The sequence below is a fragment of the Entelurus aequoreus genome, linkage group LG03 (assembly GCF_033978785.1).
Source record: "Entelurus aequoreus isolate RoL-2023_Sb linkage group LG03, RoL_Eaeq_v1.1, whole genome shotgun sequence".
Taxonomy (NCBI): Eukaryota; Metazoa; Chordata; class Actinopteri; order Syngnathiformes; family Syngnathidae; genus Entelurus; species Entelurus aequoreus.
The window spans coordinates 61,255,766-61,275,765 of record NC_084733.1 but is presented as its reverse complement, the minus strand read 5'-3'; the positions used below and the strand labels follow the sequence as shown (position 1 = coordinate 61,275,765).

General features: G+C 38.6%; 1 protein-coding gene across 3 annotated transcripts in view; it reads right to left on the bottom strand.

Moving 5' to 3' along the window:
- brox (BRO1 domain and CAAX motif containing) overlaps positions 1-20,000 on the bottom strand; it is a 68,034-nt gene that overhangs the window by 42,560 nt on the left and 5,474 nt on the right. For all 3 annotated transcript variants that reach the window (XM_062040596.1, XM_062040598.1, XM_062040597.1), the window contains exons 3-4: positions 14,646-14,752; positions 8,328-8,424 (exon numbers count right to left, since the gene is read on the bottom strand). In XM_062040596.1, the coding sequence (XP_061896580.1) occupies positions 8,328-8,424; positions 14,646-14,752 (204 nt within the window). The remainder of the gene's footprint in view (positions 1-8,327; positions 8,425-14,645; positions 14,753-20,000) is intronic.

Genomic DNA, 20,000 nt, shown 5'->3' with positions numbered 1-20,000 from the left:
TCCTGAGTCTGGCATAGGCTCCACTGGCACAGCTCAGGCGATGGTTGACCTCTGAGTCAATGTCCGCTTTGGAGGAGAGGATGCTGCCGAGGTATGGGAAGTGGTCAACGTTTTCAAGGGGGGTGTTGTCCACGTTTATGGCGGGCTGATTAGTTGGCTGGTTGGGTGGAGGTTGATGTAGGACCTGGGTCTTCTTGATGTTGAGGGCAAGGCCCAGGGCTCTGTATGCCTTAGCAAAGGCATTCAAGATACCCTGAAGTTCTTCTGCTGAGTGTGCTGCGATGGCGTTGTCGTCCGCGTACTGAAGCTCCATGATAGTGGTGTTTCTAACTTTGCTCTTGGCTTTGAACCTGTTAAGGTTAAAGAGCCTGCCATCGGTTCTATACAGGATGGGGATCCCCTGTGGCAACTCTTTGCCAATGAGGTGCAGTATAGCACCAATAAAGATGGCAAACAGGGTGGGAGCTATGATACACCCTTGCTTGACACCCGTCTCCACAGTGAAAGGCTCAGACTCGGAGCCGCTGTTGCTGAGCACTGTGGCTGCCATGCCATCATGTAGAAGCCTCACTATTCTGATAAATTTATCGTGGCAGCCGCACCTCGACAGCACACTCCACAGAGCCTGACGGTCTACCGTGTCAAAGGCCTTTGTCAGGTCTATGAAGGCCATGTACAAAGGCTGTCTTTGTTCACGACATTTTTCCTGGAGTTGGCGGGCTGTAAAAATCATGTCGGCTGTGCCTCTAGCTGGGCGAAAGCCACACTGTGATTCTGGGAGTGCTTCCTCAGATAGTGGTAGCAATCGATTTGCAAGGACACGAGCTAAGATTTTGCCAGTTGTTGACAGGAGTGAGATGCCCCTGTAGTTTCCACAGTCAGCCTTGTCCCCCTTCTTGAATATGGTCACAATAAGAGCGTTCCTGAGCTCTGAGGGGAGTTCTTCTTTTTCCCAGACCTTGAGAAGTAGGGTGTGGATTTGATACAGGAGCTCTCTTCCACCTTCCTTTAGGATCTCCGCTGGGATCCCATCTGGTCCGGCAGCCTTGTTGTTCCTTAGACTCCTGATGGCATCTTGAACCTCTGTTATGGTGGGGGGTTCCCCCATATCTTCCCTGATGGGACTCTGGGGGATGTGGTTGGTGATGTCTGGTTCAGCTGTGCTGTCACGATTGAGGAGTTCCTGAAAGTGCTCCTTCCATCGGGCATTAATGGACTCATTGTCCTTTAGCAGCTGCTGCCCATCCTTTGAGCGCAGGGGGTTTAGGCCGCGGTAAGTTGGCCCATAGACAGCCTTGGTAGCACTAAAAAAGCCTCTGGTGTCCCCCGAGTCTGCTAGTCTCTGGATCTCCAGAGCCCTTTCAGTCCACCAGGAGTTCTTAAGCTCCCTTACCCGGCTCTGAACATCTGCCATGTAACACAGTGGTGAACATGCCCTTTCCCAACTACTTTGGCACATGTTGCAGCCATGAAATTCTAAGTTTGGTTTTTTTTGCAAATAATAATTAAGTTTATGAGTTTGAACATCAAATATCTTTGTAGTGCATTCAATTGAATATGGGTTGAAAATGATTTGCAAACCATTGTATTCCGTTTATATTTACCCCTAACACAATTTCCCAACTCATATGGAAACGGAGTTTGTACATACAAATCCCTGAGCCACAATCATAACATCCGAACAGGCAATTTCTGAGGTAACAGCCGAAACAATTTATTTTATCAGGGAGAAAGAAAAGAAAGGGTGAAGCACAAAACACGTCACTGCTGGGATTTCCTTTACAGGGGACTAGAATGTAAAGTCCATGTTAATAATGGAGTTCCTTCAGAGAATCTCACTCAACTCGGTGCAGTTTGTTCATTCTTAGAACTTGATGGCCATTAATTTTAAATGTACTGCCTTATGAATTAAAGTGCCATAACATTTACTGTGCAAACACACTTTTAACAGCATTTTTAAACAGTTAGCAGTTAAACAAAATATTTGTAAATCTTCAGCCTCAGCTTCAACAATGTTATCAAAGCAAATACAAAATTAAAGCTTATTGCCACTACCTGGGCATTAAGGAACAGTATCCTTATGAAAAATAAAACTAAGTCCTGAGCCACAATCACAACAATTCTACAGGCAATTTCTCCTCTGTTTTCATTATAGACAGAGCATGTGAATGCAGCACCCACTTTTCATCAATATAATGCACTGTGACTCCGAGGTAATTATGGTTACCGATTGATGTCCAGTAGTCCCCACTGAGAACAACTACAATATTTTTTGCATCACTCTCTGGGTTTGCCACATTTTTCTCAAAATCCACAAAGATGATGTCTTTTCTTGAGTCTGCTCAAGGTTGCCCAGAAATGCTCCTACACGATGGAATTTCACATCACGGATAGTGAGCACTGTGGCAAACAATTATGATGCCCTCCTGCAAACTTTTGAGATGATCATTGCAGGTTTTCTGATGAAACTGGAGGATTTTGAGTTTGTGTTCATGTTGTACACATATGAACAAATCTTCACTGAGACTGATGTAGTGTTTGACATTGTCCAGCAGAAAGCTATAGATGTTCTGTACTGCAAGAAAATAATTGAGTCTCTTCTTGCTTGTGTCAAAGAGAAGAGGTCAGAGGGGGCTTTCCAAGCTGTTTATGCCAAAGCAGCAGATCTCACATCAGACCCACAAACTGAGCCCCTGAGCAAACGCCGTCTGTCACAACTACAGCATCCCAAGGAGCACTACTGACTAGGGTTCCTAGACGGTAGGGCGGCATAGCTCAGTTGGTAGAGTGGCCGTGCCAGCAATTTGAGAGTTTCAGGTTCAATCCCAACTTCCGCCATCCTCGTCACTGCCGTTGTGTCCTTGGGCAAGACATTTTACCCACCTGCTCCCAGTGCCACCCACACTGGTTTAAATGTAACTTAGATATTGGGTTTCACTCTGTAAAGCGCTTTGAATCACTAGAGAAAAGCGCTATATAAATATAATTCACTTCACTTTTTGCTACAGATATCTGTACATGGCCATCCTAGACAATCTCACAGAGCAGATACCTCTGCGTTTTTCAAATCTGGAATGTCTGCGCTTCTTGGAATTAGTCAATCCAGGGAAAGTTGATGAGATGAGACAAGTGTTTCCAGAGGAGGCATTTCAGAGTGTCCTGAAAAGTTTTGGCCAGTTCTTTGATTCAGGGAGACTGAGGTCTGAACTTCAAGTGCTATATTCAAACCAGGACTTGCAGGGCAACAGGGGAAAGCTATGTGATTTCTTGCTGTTTCTAAAAGACATGGAGTTGGACAGTGCAATGCCTCAGGTGTACAAACTATTGTCATTAGTGGCAACGATTGGAGCTACATCTGTAGATGTAGAGAGGAGCTTCTCCTGTTTAAAGCGGCTCAAGTCTTACACCCGCAACACCATGGGCCAATGCCGTTCAAGCAGCCTAGCTCTGCTGGCCATTGAGAGGGCACTTGTGAAATCCCTGGAAAAGACGCCTTCTTGGTACAACAGGGTCTCAGATCACTTTCTTACAAAGGAACGGAGGGTAGAATTTACGTATAAATAGACCAACACATTTTATGATGTAGGCTGAAATTGAGCTTCCTTTCCTTGAGAGACCAGCATCCGCCACTGATATATATATTACAAATGTGACCCATAAAAGTCATAAAAATGGGGTCCCACAGTAAATCTTTGGGGTCCCACTTTTTTGTAACCGTTTTGAAAACAAATGATAAATGAATGCATTATCCTGTTATACTTCACATTCTATATTGTTTTGGAAAACGGTTGTCATAAACGTTACCTAATTCATTAAAAAAATTATAAAAAAGAAAAAAAAATTCATGCATATGTAAATGTATTCAGTTATAAACATTCATTCACTTTCTTCTTTCCTTCATGGATCTAAACTTTACCACTGCCGCCTCTAAATCAAAGTTCTCTGGCTGACAAGGACCACTGACATATCTCATCTCGGTATATTTTACTAAAATACCCTTATGGGCATTACATATATCAAAATCAAGTACCTACTGTACTGTTTACTTGTTGAAATACCCTTTTTAGAGCAAATATCTACTCAAACAACCACTTTGCTGTTGCCAAAATATGATTTGAAGGGTATTTCAACAAGTAAACAGTACAGTAGATACTTGAGTTTGATATAAGTAACGCCCATAAGTGTATTCTAGTAAAATATGCAGAGATACGATGTGTCAGTATCAAAATATTACATGAAATAAATTTTTGGCAACAGCAAAGTGGTCGTTTGGGTATATTTTAGCTTTGTAAAGGGTATTTCAAAAAATAAACAGTCCAGTAGGTACTTGATTTTGATATATGTAATGCCCATAAGGGTATTCTAGTAAAATATGTGTGTGTAAATATACGATGTATAGATATCAAAATATTACGTTGAATCACTTTTTGTCAGGCAATATTACATTTAATGAACATTTTACATAAATGAATATATCAAAACACTTTATAAATGTGTATTATGTGCACAAAGAAATAACAGTTACAATTGTATGTATCTTACAAACAAGAAAGAGGTTTTATCACATCAACATCTAACAACAGTCCTTTAAATCTCATTAACACCACAGAAAATGCAAACTGTCATTTTCCGGACACGATAAAGGCTTAAATCATGTCAAACACGTAGCGTTACAATAACCATGAAGATAAGGTGTTTGTCTTACACCTAGTAATCTGCTGTGGACAGACGAAGCCAAGCAATGCAGGTTTAGCGAGTGGCGCACGCTCCCGAGAAAGAAATAATTTTTTGGCAGGCAATCACATTTTGGCACAACACCGGCAAATATAAAACAAAACAAAAAACCGGCAGAAAAACAAGCAAACCGGAGTTTTGACCTGGAGAAGGCAGAGTCGGTAAAAAAAAAAAAAAGCGCGGACTTCCGGAAATACGCGTCCTTTCTGATTTCAATGCGTAAAAAGACACAAAAAGTGCGTTAACGGCAACATTGCCTCCGTATCATGCTCCGTATGGCAGAAATCCACTTGTTACGGCAGTCAACGGTATGCACCAAGTAACGGGAAAAAACACGATTCGATATAGCGCACCCATAGTTGCGCAACGCTGCAACTGCAGTTAAAATACGTAACTGCCACAGCCGGAGCTTTACGCTGTGTTGAGCGATATCAATCGCTCTGGCTGGGGGCGTCAAAACAGAAGAAGGAGGCGGCCGCCAGGCAATTTTGAACGCAGGAAAACCCTGATTATTAATAAATGTATCTTACCACCATCAATGTATTTATTATTATCATCATTATTATAATTATCATTGTGTTTATTATCATCACTATTATTATTAAAAGTATCTTACCACTATCAATGTGTTTACTATTATCATCATTATTATAATTATTATTTAATGTATCTTACCACTATCGATGTGTTTATTATTATCATTATCATAATTATTGGTAAATGTGTCGTACCACTATTAATGTGTTTATTATTACCAGGGGTTCCCAAACTACGGCCCGCGGGCCGGATCCGGACCCCCAGCATCCAAAATCCGGCCCACGGGAAGTCCTTATATCTTACTACCATCAATGTGTTTATTATCATCATCATTATTATTAAATGTATAAATGTCGTCTGTCTATCGGTGTTGGCCCTGTGATGAGGTGGCGACTTGTCCAGGGTGTAACCCGCCTTCCGCCCGAATGCAGCTGAGATAGGCTCCAACACCCCCGCGACCCCGAACGGGACAAGCGGTAGAAAATGGATGGATGGATGGTAACTTACAACTATCAATGTGTTTATTAGTATCATCATCATTATTAGAGTGTCTGCCCTGAGATCGGTAGGTTGTGAGTTCAAACCCCGGCCGAGTCATACCAAAGACTATAAAAATGGGACCCATTACCTCCCTGTTTGACACTCCGCATCAAGGGTTGGAATTGGGGGTTAAATCACTAAAATGATTACCGGGCGCGGCCACCGCTGCTGCTCAATGCTCTCCTCACCTCCCAGGGGGTGATCAAGGGTAATGGGTCAAATGCACAGGATCATTTCCCCACACCTAGTGTGTGTGTGCCAATCATTGGTACCTAAAAATTATAATTATTATTAAACGTATCTTATCACTATCAATTTGTTTATTATTATCATCATCATTATTATTAAACGTATCTTACATTAGCAATGCGTTTATTATTGTTATTAACATCATTATTATAATTATCACTAAATGTATCTTACACTATAATGTGTTTATTCAGATCATCATCATTATTATAATTATTATTAAATGTATCTTACCACATGAATGATAAATGATAAATGGGTTATACTTGTATAGCGCTTTTCTACCTTCAAGGTACTCAAAGCGCTTTGACAGTATTTCCACATTCACACACACATTCACACACTGATGGCGGGAGCTGCCATGCAAGGCGCTAACCAGCAGCCATCAGGAGCAAGGGTGAAGTGTCTTGCCCAAGGACACAACGGACGTGACTAGGATGGTAGAAGGTGGGGATTGAACCCCAGTAACCAGCAACCCTCCGATTGCTGGCACGGCCACTCTACCAACTTCGCCACGCTGTCCAATCAATGTGTTTATCATCACCATCATTATTATAATTATTATTAAATGTATCATACCACCATCAATGTGTTTATTATCATCATCATTATTATTATTAAATGTATCTTACCACTATCAATGTGTTTATTATAATCATAATTATTATAATTATTAAATGTATCTTACCACCATTAATGTGTTTATTATCATCATTATTATAATTATTATTAAATATATCTTACCACCATCAATGTGTTTATTATTATCATCATCATTATTATAATTATCATTAAATGTATCGTACCACCTTCAATGTGTTTATTATTATCATCATTATTATCATTATTAAATGTAACTTACCACTATCAATGTTTATTATCAATATCTTACCACATCATCATTATTATTATTAAATGTATCTTACCACATCAATGTGTTTACTATTATCATCATTATTATAATTATTAAATGTATTTCACCACTATTGATGTGTTTATTATCATCATCATCATATAGCGGTATAGCTCGGTTGGTAGAGTGGCCGTGCCATCAACCTGAGGGTTGCAGGTTCGATCCCCGCTTCCGCCATCCTAGTCACTGCCGTTGTGTCCTTGGGCAAGACACTTTACCCACCTGCTCTCAGTGCCACCCACACTGGTTTAAATGTAACTTAGATATTGGGTTTTCACTATGTAAAGCGCTTTGAGTCACTAGAGAAAAGCGCTATATAAATATAATTCACTTCACTTCACTTATTATAATTATCATTAAATGTATCGTACCAGCGTCAATATGTTTATTATTATCATCATCATTATAATTATTATTAAATGTATCGTACCACAATCAATATGTTTATTATCATCATCATTATTATAATTATTATTAAATGTATCTTACTACCATCAATGTGTTTAATATTGTCATCATTATTATTGTTATTATTATTAAATGTATCTTACCAATATCAATGTGTTTATTATTATCATTTGCATTATTATTATTATTATTATTACTAAATGTATCCTACCACTATCAGTGTTTATTATTATCATCATCCTTATTATTATCATTAAATGTATCTTATCACTATAAATTAATTATACTACTCACAATTTGAAGCACTTTAAGAGTCTAGAAAAGGGTTTATAAATGTAATCTCTTATTAGAAATGTGTAATTATGTTTTAACCACTCTAACCACTAGGCCACCTACTCAGTGGCCTAGTGGTTAGAGTGTCTGCTCTAGTAGGTTGTGAGTTCAAACCCCGGCCGAGTCATACCAAAGACTATAAAAATGTGACCCATTACCTCCCTGCTTGGCACTCAGCATCAAGGGTTGGAATTGGGGGTTAAATCACCAAAAATTATTCCCGGGCGCGGCCACCGCTGCTGCCCACTGCTCCCCTCACCTCCCTACCATGAATTGATTAACGTGGACCCCGACTTAAACAAGTTGAAAAACGTATTGGGGTGTTACCATTTAGTGGTCAATTGTACGGAATATGTACTGTACTGTGCAATCTACTAATAAATGTTTCAATCAATCAATCAAAGGGGGTGAACAAGGGGATGGGTCAAATGCAGAGGACACATTTCACCACACCTAGTGTGTGTGTGAGACAATCATTGGTACTTGAACTTTTCTGCATTGCACAAAAACCAAGACTTTGGGTTAAAAAGTAGAAAAGCATCCATAATGCACAAGGGTGTGATGCCATTAAAGGCCAATCATTTAAAAAGTGACTCCAAAAGGTCTTGTATACCTTGCTGTGTTTCCTTGGAGAGTATCGGTCCATTTGAAGTTCTGGATGTACCTCATCTTGTTGTCCTGCGTACTACCATCCAAGGGTACGATAAAGCCTGTGGTAGCACAAACGTAAAGTAATCTGTCATGCTAGAAATAACTTTTATTACACATGTCACAGTCAGGAAAGAAAGTTGACTGAATACTCAAGTATCACTGAGAATATTCTATTCGTGTGTCATTCATCCTCATTCCTTAGCATTGAGCTTGTGGCATTTTTGTTTGATTTTTAGCTCGACTTGCCTTGAAAACAAAACGTCCAAATATGGATTATTTAAGTATGTTGAAAATGCAAAAACAAACAGAGAGCAAAACAAAACAGGACAAGACGAGAAGGCATGCTAAGCGCTAATCTATCTTAAATGTGAAAGAAACAAGAAAATGATAAATGTTATGTACACTTCAACAGAAGTCTAAGCTGTTACAGTAGGGCTGTCGCTCTTTGGCCAAACACAATTCCATTTGATTCTTGGGAATGACGATTCGATTTAGAATAGATTCTCGAGTCATAATCAATACTTCTTTAATAACATTGGGGGCCAGTTCTATGATTACCAACATTCCTCCATAAAATAGACAACTTTGATGAAGTGTTATCTGCTCAGCAAGTGTGGGCATCTACATCAACAATACCATTGCCCGGCTGGTAAGTACAGATTTGGATTTATTTGAATCGATTAAGAACCACTACAAATAAGAATCGCAAATCATTCAACAATCTTTATTTGGACACCCCTCGTTCCAGGTAATATCAGGAAATGAGCAAGTAGATGAATAAGAGAATAATATGTACGACAACACTGAGATATAGATATGAATGAGTAGATACGACACACATCATTGTGCTGCTTGCTTACAATGTCTAAATATTCATGTTGTACGCAGTCACACACCATTATTCATGTTGTACGCTATCGCATACATGGACAGCCACATGAAGAGGCGTGTATACATACTGTACATCAATGACAGATGCATCAATAATGAATGGATGAGTTAGGTCTTTAGTAAGCGTGTATACATACTATACATCAATGACAGAAGCATCAATAATGGATGGATGAGTTAGGTCTTTAGGAGGCGTGTATACATACTGTACATCAATGACAGATGCATCAACATTGCATGGATGAATTAGGTCTTTAGGAGGCGTGTATACATACTGTACATCAATGACAGATGCATCAACATTGGATGGATGAATTAGGTCTTTAGGAGGCGTGTATACATACTGTACATCAATGACAGATGCATCAATAATGCATGGATGAGTTGGGTCTTTAGGAGGCGTGTATACATAATGTACATCAATAATGGATGAATAACCCAATTGTGAGGTGGTCATAAGGAGCAAAGACTGAGTTAGGTCTCCAGCTCCACACAAAACATCAAATTGATCATTGACTGACACCACGGTGTTCACATGTCACGCAATATTGCGTTACATTTTGGAAGTTTGTCTACATTCTGTGAAGCGCCATTTTGAAATTTTTATTGAAGAGATTATGTTCAGTTCAGTTCAGTTTATTTTGAACATGCATACGATACAATGTAATGCATCACACAATTCCAGTTGTTTCATTACAGCACATCCGAAAAGGAGTAGGAAGAAGCAGAGCTTATTTAATCCTACCTCTTTTCATACCATAGCAATTTTATCCAATTTCCTTGTTCTCTGTAACAGAACAATGAACAAATAAATAATAAATAAATAATATACCATAGTAAGTATACAAATATTAAATACAAAAATAATCTTTGTCTCAATATTAAAAAAAAGGGGGAAAAGGGGTTCAGATGTTCATCATAATTCTTGTTCTGTGTACTTTGTGAACACTTGCAGTTTGAACCGTCTCTTAAACTGAATCGTATTGGTGCTTTGTTTGATTTCTTTGCTTAATCCATTCTATAATTTAATTCCACATACTGATATACTAAAGGTTTTAAGTGTTGTTCGAGCATACAAATGTTTTAAATTAGATTTTCCTCTAAGGTTATATATCTCCTCTTTTGTTGAGAAGAATTGTTGTACATTCTTGGGTAGCAGGTTATAGTTTGCTTTGTACATAATTTTTGCTGTTTGCAAATGCACCAAATCGTTGAATTTCAATAATTGTGATTTAATAAATAAAGGGTTTGTATGATCTCTATATCTAACATTATGTATTATTCTAATTGATCTTTTTTGCAACACAGTTAGTGAATGAAGCGCACATTTGTAGTTGTTTCCCCATATTTCTACACAATAACTCAGATATGGTAACACTAGCGAGCAGTAGAGAATATGAAGTGATTTTTGGTCTAGAACATGTTTTGCTTTATTCATTATTGATGTGTTTCTTGCTACTTTATATTGTATATTTTTTACATAAGATTTCCAATTCATTTTATCATCTATTATTACATCCAAAAATGTGTTTTCTTTTACCCTTTCAATATTTACTCCTTCTATCTGTATTGGTGTTTGACTTTCTCTTCGACTGTCACCAAATAGCATTATTTCAGTCTTACTGAGATTCAAATATAGTCTGTTTTTGTCAAACCATTTTTTTAATATGTTCATTTCTTTTGTTATTTTTTGTATTATCTTCTGTGTGTTCGCTCCTGAACAAAACACTGTTGTATCATCTGCAAATAATACTAACTTTAAGTCCTTTGTACCTTTTCAAATGTCATTTATATAGAGATTGAACAATTTTGGTCCGAGTATTGATCCCTGAGGTACGCCACAAGATATTTTTAGCTCTGTGGAAGTGCGTTCACCTATCTTCACGTATTGCTTCCTGTTGGTTAAGTAATTTCTTACTCAGTTCAATACCAACCCTCTGATACCATACCGTTGTCATTTGTTCATTAAGATACTATGATTAATTGTGTCAAATGCTTTTGTTAAATCCATAAACACTGCAGCAGCACATTTTTTATTATCTATTGCATTTGTGATGTCTTCCGTTATTTTGATTAATGCCATTGATGTTGAGATGTTGGCTCTGTATCCGTATTAGTTGTCTGAGTATTTTGTTTTTATTTATGAATATGTCTAATCTGTTATTGAACAGTTTTGCAATGATTTTGGAAAATTGTGGAAGTAGAGAAACAGGTCTGTAGTTTGTAAACTGGTGTTTGTCTCCAGTCTTATATTTTTGCTATTTTCATATTGTATGGGAATTTGTCTGCTTGAAATGATAGGTTGCTGATATATGTTAAAGGTTCTGAAATCTCTACAATAACCTTTTTCATTGTTTTCATATATCAATTTCATTGCAATCAGTTGAGGTCTTGGATTGACGTTTTTTCACGATATTGATTATTTCCTCTTTTGTCACTCCTTCTAGGAACATAGAGTTGGGGTTTCTATCTATGGTGTCATTCAAGTCCTCAACTGACTCAGCATATGGAATCTTTTCCTCCAGATTTGGTCCAATGTTCACAAAATACTTATTGAAGCTTTCAACTACTTGGTTCATATTGTCATTTTTTGCATTTCCATCAAAGAAGTATTTAGGATAGTCCCTTTTAGCACCATTTTTAATAATGCTATTTAGGATGCCCCATGTTGCTCTCATATTGTTTTTGTTCTGGTCCAATAATTGCCTGTAATATTCTTTTCTACATGTTCATAGTATGCCAGTTAGCTTGTTCTTATACGTTGTGTACTTGTTTTCTGCTTCTGTAGATCTTAGTGTTATAAATGTTCTATATAGTGTATTCTTCTTTTTGCAAGCATTTCTCAGTCCATTTGTCATCCATGGTTGATAATGTTTATTTTGCTTCTTACTAAGTTGTTTCAATGGACATAAAGCATCTCGAAGGTATTTACAAAAAAATACCATATGCATCATCTACATCATTTTCACTGTAGACATTGTCACAACTCTGTCTTCTCAGGTCATTTTTGACCCGGGGGGTGGGGTTAAGGGAGAGGAGTATATTTATAGCTAGAATTCACTGAAATTAAAGTATTTCTTATATATACTGTGTGTATATATATATATATATATATATATATATATATATATATATATATATATATATATATATATCCTTTATATATGTAACCTTCAAAAGCCTTCTCAAAACACACCTATTCAGATCTGCTTTTAACCAGTGATTACTGATTAGTGTTCTGTGTCTTGTAATGTCCTGTAATTGTCCTTTATTATTATGTATTTTACAATGTACTGCTTTCATATTTTCTGTATTATATATTATTACTTTAAACTGTATTAATATTTTAATTTTTTCTCCTGTAAAGCGTCTGAGTGCTTTGAAAAGCGTTATACTAAATAAAATGTATGATTATTATTATTATTATAATTCAACCACACAACAGCTCCAATGTGTGTCTCTCTCTTTTCCCGGCAAAACTCTAACACTCACTTCCTATTAACAACGTCACTTCCCTATCTCTCCTGGAAGTCCCGCCCCCCAGCCAAAGTCATTGGCGAACACCCCGTAGCCAGCCGCTGCAGTATTAACGTGCCGGCTGGAATAAACACACGCTGAGAAATAGTTCCGTGCCTGCCTACTTTATGGGTTATAGATAAACCTATGGATAACGGAGACATACTGTATATAATAGTCTCCTTTTCAGGTGAGAGTCGATGCTAAAGGCAGTGCCTTTAAGGAACGCCCCCAATATTGTTGTCCGTCAGGAAATCGGGAGATTTCCGGGAGAATGGTTGTCCCAGGAGATTTTCGGGAGAGGCACTGAAATTCGTGAGTCTCCCGGAAAATTCGGGAGGGTTGGCAAGTATGACCTGAAGATCATCTTGTTCGGTAATCCCTTGGAGCGTTGTCATTTTGTAGTCCAATGTCAATGTTTGTTTTCCGTCAGACTCCATTATCGTTATTGTTGTTGTTGTAGTTGCCGGGCGTTCTGATATTCATCTAAATCCTTGATGTCATTGACAACCAGGACTCTTGCTTCTGGGTCCCCATTCAGCTTTATGTAGATTTTGCAGTTGGTGCTCCAAGTTCCCTGAAATTTCCCTTGTTTCCTCAAGTCGCGTGCTTTCTTGGCAATTTCAGCATTGCGTTTAGTGAGGTGCTCGTTCATGTACACATTTGTTCCCTTCAACTTTTTTCCTTTTGTCAGTAATGCCATTTTGGATTTCCTGTTGGCGAGCTTAACGATGGTGACTGGCGATGGTGTTAATATCGACATCAATTCCCTTTGATTGCAGAAAGTTGACCAATTATTGCTCCGTTGAAGCAGCATCCATGTTATCTGGTTCTCTTTTGTTGTCAACTGCTCTTGCATAGGATCGAGGATTGATGCGTAGCCCTCCAATGACGATGTCATTCTGTCGTGTAAACTGTTCCATTTCCTCTTTGATGTTTTCCACAACAGTGATATTCTCCAGATTGGTGACATCATTGGGCTGGTGTCTCTCCGCAACACTGCTATTGTCCCAATGGGTGTTATTTTGTTGCGTGGCATGAAACTGTTGGCGCAACAATGCATTCTCCTCGCTCAGCTTCTCCACCTGCTGTTCTAATGCATTCATCCGTTCTTTGAACATAATCAATTCCTCTCTTCTAAGATATTAATTTCTGTCTTTGATTAGCTGTTCTTGGATATCTGAAATGTATTTTTGTACACCGCCGTTTGCCTGCTCCTCGAGAGTGTTGACCCTGTTTTGTAGAGCTAGTACTAACTCTTTCAAGTCTGGTTCCACCCGCTGACGGCTTCTTGTCTTGCCCATAGTTGCTCAGCGGCAAAGTGAAGCTGTTGGTGCTTTCGCTTCTGCTGCAGCTGTATGGTGTTTGGGGCTTTTTTTAATTGTGTAATTGTGCACCAGCCAGTGCTGTGTCCGCCTTTCTTGTTGATCACTTATGTGGTCCGAGGCTTTTAAAATATGTCCAACTCCTTCGCTTTTGTTGTTTAGCTTTTGGTTGCCAAGCAACGGCTTTGAGCTAGCATTTAGCTAGTTAGCCGAGCTTTCTGACGCCTTCAGTTTGCTTATTTTAGCGAATCAGTGCTTCCCGCTGGACAAAGTTGAAGTCGGATGTGTTAGCAAGCTGTCTTGTTGCCGTGGTCACAATCAGTTGTTAGAAAATGTGTTTTTTGATCAAAAACTGTAGTGTTGGGAGCGGAGCTCTTCTAGTTTACTTCCTTCCTCGGAAACAGGAAGTGACGTAATGATTATGATAGAAAGGTGTAACAATGGATAGATAGGAAGAAATAAAAGGGCCATGTGTTGACAAAAGACTAATAAGCAAATGTGGGTGAAAATATTATCGATGAAGATGTTATGCAAGTGTGACAACTGACATTGTAAGAGAGAGTAGTATGCATCTGTGGCGTTCTTCATGATGTCTGCGTTGCAGGTGACATCAGTGAACATCTCCAGCAGCCTCGCCCTCGATGTCCTAAGGTCACTGTATTTTATACAAACACATATTTATTATCATAGTATTTTATACAAACACATATTCAGAATCACTGTATTTTATACAAACATATTTATAATCATGGTATTTTATACAAACACATTAATAATCACTGTATTTTATACAAACACCTTTATTATCATGGTATTTTATACAAACACATATTCATAATCACTCGATTTTATACAAACACATATTTATATATTTATTATCATGGTATTTATACAAACATTCATAATCACTGTATTTTATACAAACATATTTATATATTCATAATTACTGTAAGTCATACAAACATGTTTATATATTCATTATCACTGTATTTTATACAAACACATTTATATATTCATAATTACTGTATTTCATACACACATTTATATATTCATTATCACTGTATTTTATACAAAGACGTTTTCAAAAGAAATGTGACTGCCATAACACTTCTTGAGAGGGTACAGAGTGTACTCGTCTGATCTTATTCTTTGTATGTTTCAGATTTGGAGGCAAATATGAATTTGAAGAAGGTGTACGACTTGTCCAGCAGGTTTTGTAAGATGTATGACCTGTCCAACAGGTGTTGTGTGTGAGATATATATATATATATATATATATATATATATATATATATATATATATATATATATATATATATATATATATATATACATTATATATATATAAATAATATATATATATATATACATTATATATATATATATATATATATATATATATATATATATATATATATATATATATATATATATATATATATATATATATATATATATATATATCTCACACACAACACCTGTTGGACAGGTCATACATCTTACAAAACCTGCTGGACAAGTCGTACACCTTCTTCAAATTCATATTTGCCTCCAAATCTGAAACATTATATATTATTATATATAACATTATATATATAATATATATATTATATATATAATATATATATTATATATATATATATATATATATATATATATATATATATATATGTAACGGGTATAAGAAATACTTTGATTAAAATTCCTGCTAAAATATGTATATTGGTTTGTTATGCAATGAGAGGTCCAATTGCGCCATCTGCTGGTACCCGTAAGTCTGTAGATATGACCGCAAACCGGAAGCTATTAGTAGACTTCCTGTTCTCTGCTAATGGTAAGACACGTTTTGATATTGCTCTGCAAAATATTATAAGTTACACTAAAGCTAACGTGAGATTTATTGTAAGATACACAGTTATTTAATAGCAGTTGAAATGCTATGTTGTGGAATTTTCGTTTTGAATTGGTTGTTGCTCACGTTAGATGTATTACTATTTTGCACTGAAGTCGATATTATTTTCCCCCTGTAGACATCGAAAGCAGCAGAGGTGCTAACCACATATTGTGTGTATGTGCGTTCTGATCACTCATTGCAGGTAATAATTGTTGCACTATGTGCGTTTTACGTGTCAAGACGTTCATATTTAAATTTGTATTGTTCGCCATTTTAACATGGGAACAACGTGGTCTGTCATATTCGCTAGTCACCATTAGAGGGTGCTAAAAGTCCATTTAATTATTTGTGTCATGTCATGTCTTGTATTGTATTTTGTATTTTTCTATGCTCTATTTCATAAATATATAAAAAAGGATGATGTTGGTTAAAAACCAAGTTAGAAATATGTTGTATTGAATTAATTGTAATACCAGTAAAGATAAAAGCAAGTTAAAACCACTATACGATCACACACGAAGAAAAAGTATACAGTTAAAAACCATTGTATTAAGTTACATCTGTAATTGCATTTCATGTAATTGTGAAAATATGAAAATGTTATGTACTTTGGTAGACTTCCTGTTCTCTGCTAATGACATCGAAAGCAGCAGAGGTGCTAACCACATATTGTGTGTATGTGCGTTCTGATCACTCATTGCAGCTACCCGTAAAGAACCACATCATCCAATCCAGCCTGTGTGTGGGTTCTTGGCGGGACGGGTACACAGCAGTTACATTGGTGCCGTGACCTGAGACTTCTATCAAGTTCGTCGAACCGGTGACCGTCCTGCCTACCACATCGCTCCATGAAGCCATAAGTTCACAATATTTGTGTGTTCACAGTTTGCAAGGGTAGTATATATTGCAGTGAAGCTCATTATAGTGTGTCACAGCGGCACAGTTCATTTTAGGTGGCATAGCAGTAACGTGTCACACAGACCGCTGATTTGTTTTATCATTTTGATTCTATTTGCCTTTTTCTTATTGATGATTTCACAAAGCGGGGTGGACTGTACTGTATTGTGGCAGACATTTTTGAAGCATGTCTTTTCAGAGTAATCCACTTTTCCCAAAGTTTGGCACACCCATTCAAGTTGGCAGAGGCAGGGGTATGCCTACTCCCATCCCCTTTTCTGTTGATAGTCCTGCCCCAGGTGTTAGTTTGCCCTCATTAGAGGCAGTTTCCAATGCTAGCGTACATAATGCAGCTAACCAGTGCACTAGCTCTTATTTGCCTCAAGTCACGTCTACACCAAATCCTATTGGTAGCGTCTCTGAGTGTGTAGCTGACCAAAAGAGGACTGTCATTCAGGAGATAGGTCAACAGTTAGCTGATAGCATCATGTCGCGTATGCGGCCAAATAACACAGTAACTCCTGATTCAACTTTCACACAGAATGTAACAAGCACACTGAGTCAGCCTAGCCATGTGTCTGATGTATCTCAGGTTCAGGTTGTCACACAGAGGAAGGTTAAGGAACCACCATCATTTGTAGGAGATGGGTCGGATCCAATTAAGGTGCATGAATGGGAAGATCTGATGAGAGCATTCATTAAGAGGAGTAATGTGAGAGTTGAAGAGCAGGCTGAGGAGATCCTTATGCATTTGAGGGGAAAGGCTAAGGATGTAGTAAAGTTTGGCATTAGGAACAGTAATATTGACATGCGTACTCAGCCCGACCTGATTTATGGTCTACTTAGGAAACACTTTAGCTGTACTAGGTACTCTTCTGTCCCCTTAACTGACTTTTACTCGACTTTGCCTAGAGACCAGGAAGACCCCTATGACTACTGGCTGAGACTGAACAGAGCAGCTGACCTCGCCATTGACTGTCTGAGAGAGCAGGGCAAGACGCTGGACAACCCTGAAACAGAGGTGACTCGCATGTTTATTAGGAACTGTCCCTGCAAAGACCCGGCCCTCACTTTCAGATCCAAAACAATCGACAAATGGTCAGTGTGTGAAGTACTGGAGGTGCTGAACGAGTACCATGCTGAGATGAGCTGCAAAGCAACTCCCCCAGTACACACTGTGAAGAGGATGGACATCGCAGTACACGCAGCTGAGGTGAGCCATAGTCCAGCCCTTGACCACAGTGGTCACGAGGCACCTCAAACCCAGAGCCCTCAGTATGTCCCCCTAGCGGAGGTGATGGCTATGTTGGAAAAGGTTCTGCTGTGTGGGACCTCTAACCAGTCACAAGTGAGGAAGCGAGCTCCACCCAGGTGTCTTGAGAACAAAGTTGACAGGTTCACTGACATGCCATGCATTATTTGCAAAGATGACGGTCACAGTGCTTTCTCTCATTGCCGGGAGAAGAGGCTTTGCTTCAAGTGCTATGCTCCAGGCCATTCACGTCGTGACTGTCCTGCGAGGAGGACCACTCCACAGCCTCAGGAAAACTGACCGATCTGCACACAGGGGAGGACCGTGCAGATCAGCTAATTGAACCTCCAACAAGTTATGAGAAGCCCGACATGCTTGATATTGAATCCCTCTATGAGTCGCACAGCAGTTATAGTGGCAGTACAGTAGTCTCGTCCAAGAAACTGATCTTTCAGGGATCCCAGAGAATAGCAGAGACTGATAGCCTGTTCTACACGCCTGTACTTGTAAAGAATGGCCCCACTTTCAAAGCACTGTTAGACAGCGGGTCAATGGCCTGTACAATAAGTGAGTCTGCTGTTGAGTCCCTGCTGCAGCAATGCCCTAACATGACAAAGGACACAGCTGATGATTATGTCCTTGTAGGCTGCGGTGGACACCGCGTTTCCCCCAAAGACATGTATAACCTTGATGTTACCGTTTATGGATGCAGGATGATCGTTCCGGTAATGGTTGTACCTGGCCAGACAGAAGCAATGATCCTTGGCAGCAATGCTATCAAGCATATCCTAACTCAACTGAAGAGCACTGACGGCTACTGGAGGCTTGTTTCCTCGCCCGACAATGGTCAGACTGATGACCACTGCCAATTCTTGTCACTACTGTCCAACACAGAGAGATGGAGAGGTGAATGCATTCCAGATAAGGTGGGAACAGTAAAAGTCAAAAGTTGTGTAACACTGAAACCACAGAGTTAGCACCTTGTCTGGGGCAATTTACCTGAGTCAGCTGTGATGTCAGTAGGCAGTACCGTGGTCGTTGAGCCGACCCAGTCTAAAGCCAGACCCAAACAAATCCTTGTTGGAAGGGTTATTACTCCACTTTGGGAAGATAGATGGGTGCCCGTTAAAGTAATTAACCCTACAGACAGAACTGTGGTGTTGAGAAGGAACGCCAAGATCGCAGATGTGTCCCCCTGTATCGCAGTGGAGGACCTACCCAAAGTGGAGGAGGTCAAGTGCAACATGCAGTGTGTGAAGAGCGAAGATGTGCATCCGAGGTCAGAAGAGGACATGGTGCGTGCACTGGAGACTCTGGGCCTGTATACATACTATATACATATATATATATATATATATATATATATATATATACATATACATATAGTGCGGTGGGTTAGCGCACATTTTTAGGCGTACCGTTACGGAGCGGATAAAAGCGCCAATTTTTTTACAGGCCTTCTTTATGACCTACTGAAGGATTTTAGAAGGGTACTCAAACTTAAATATTGAAAATACCCATATAGTGCACAAAATTGTTTAAAAAATGTTATTCCGGAGTCATAAAAGGTATATTGCTGATAAATTGTTGTTTTTTTCCACTTAGGAAGGTAAATTTGCTTTTAATTGGGTCCAGTGATGGATAAACATTCAAAATGATGTCTAAAATGCATTACCAAGGCACCTGGTACAGGTACATCCTCCATAAAGTCCTGTACAGTATAGGCGGAATTAAGAAAAAAGCTGAAAAAATGTCATGTTCTGCATGTAGTGTGGGTAAAGACATTCTCTATTCATTTTGTAATTAGAATTAATCATGAAGTTGTTCATAATCGCAACTACTGTTTCAATATACATTCAC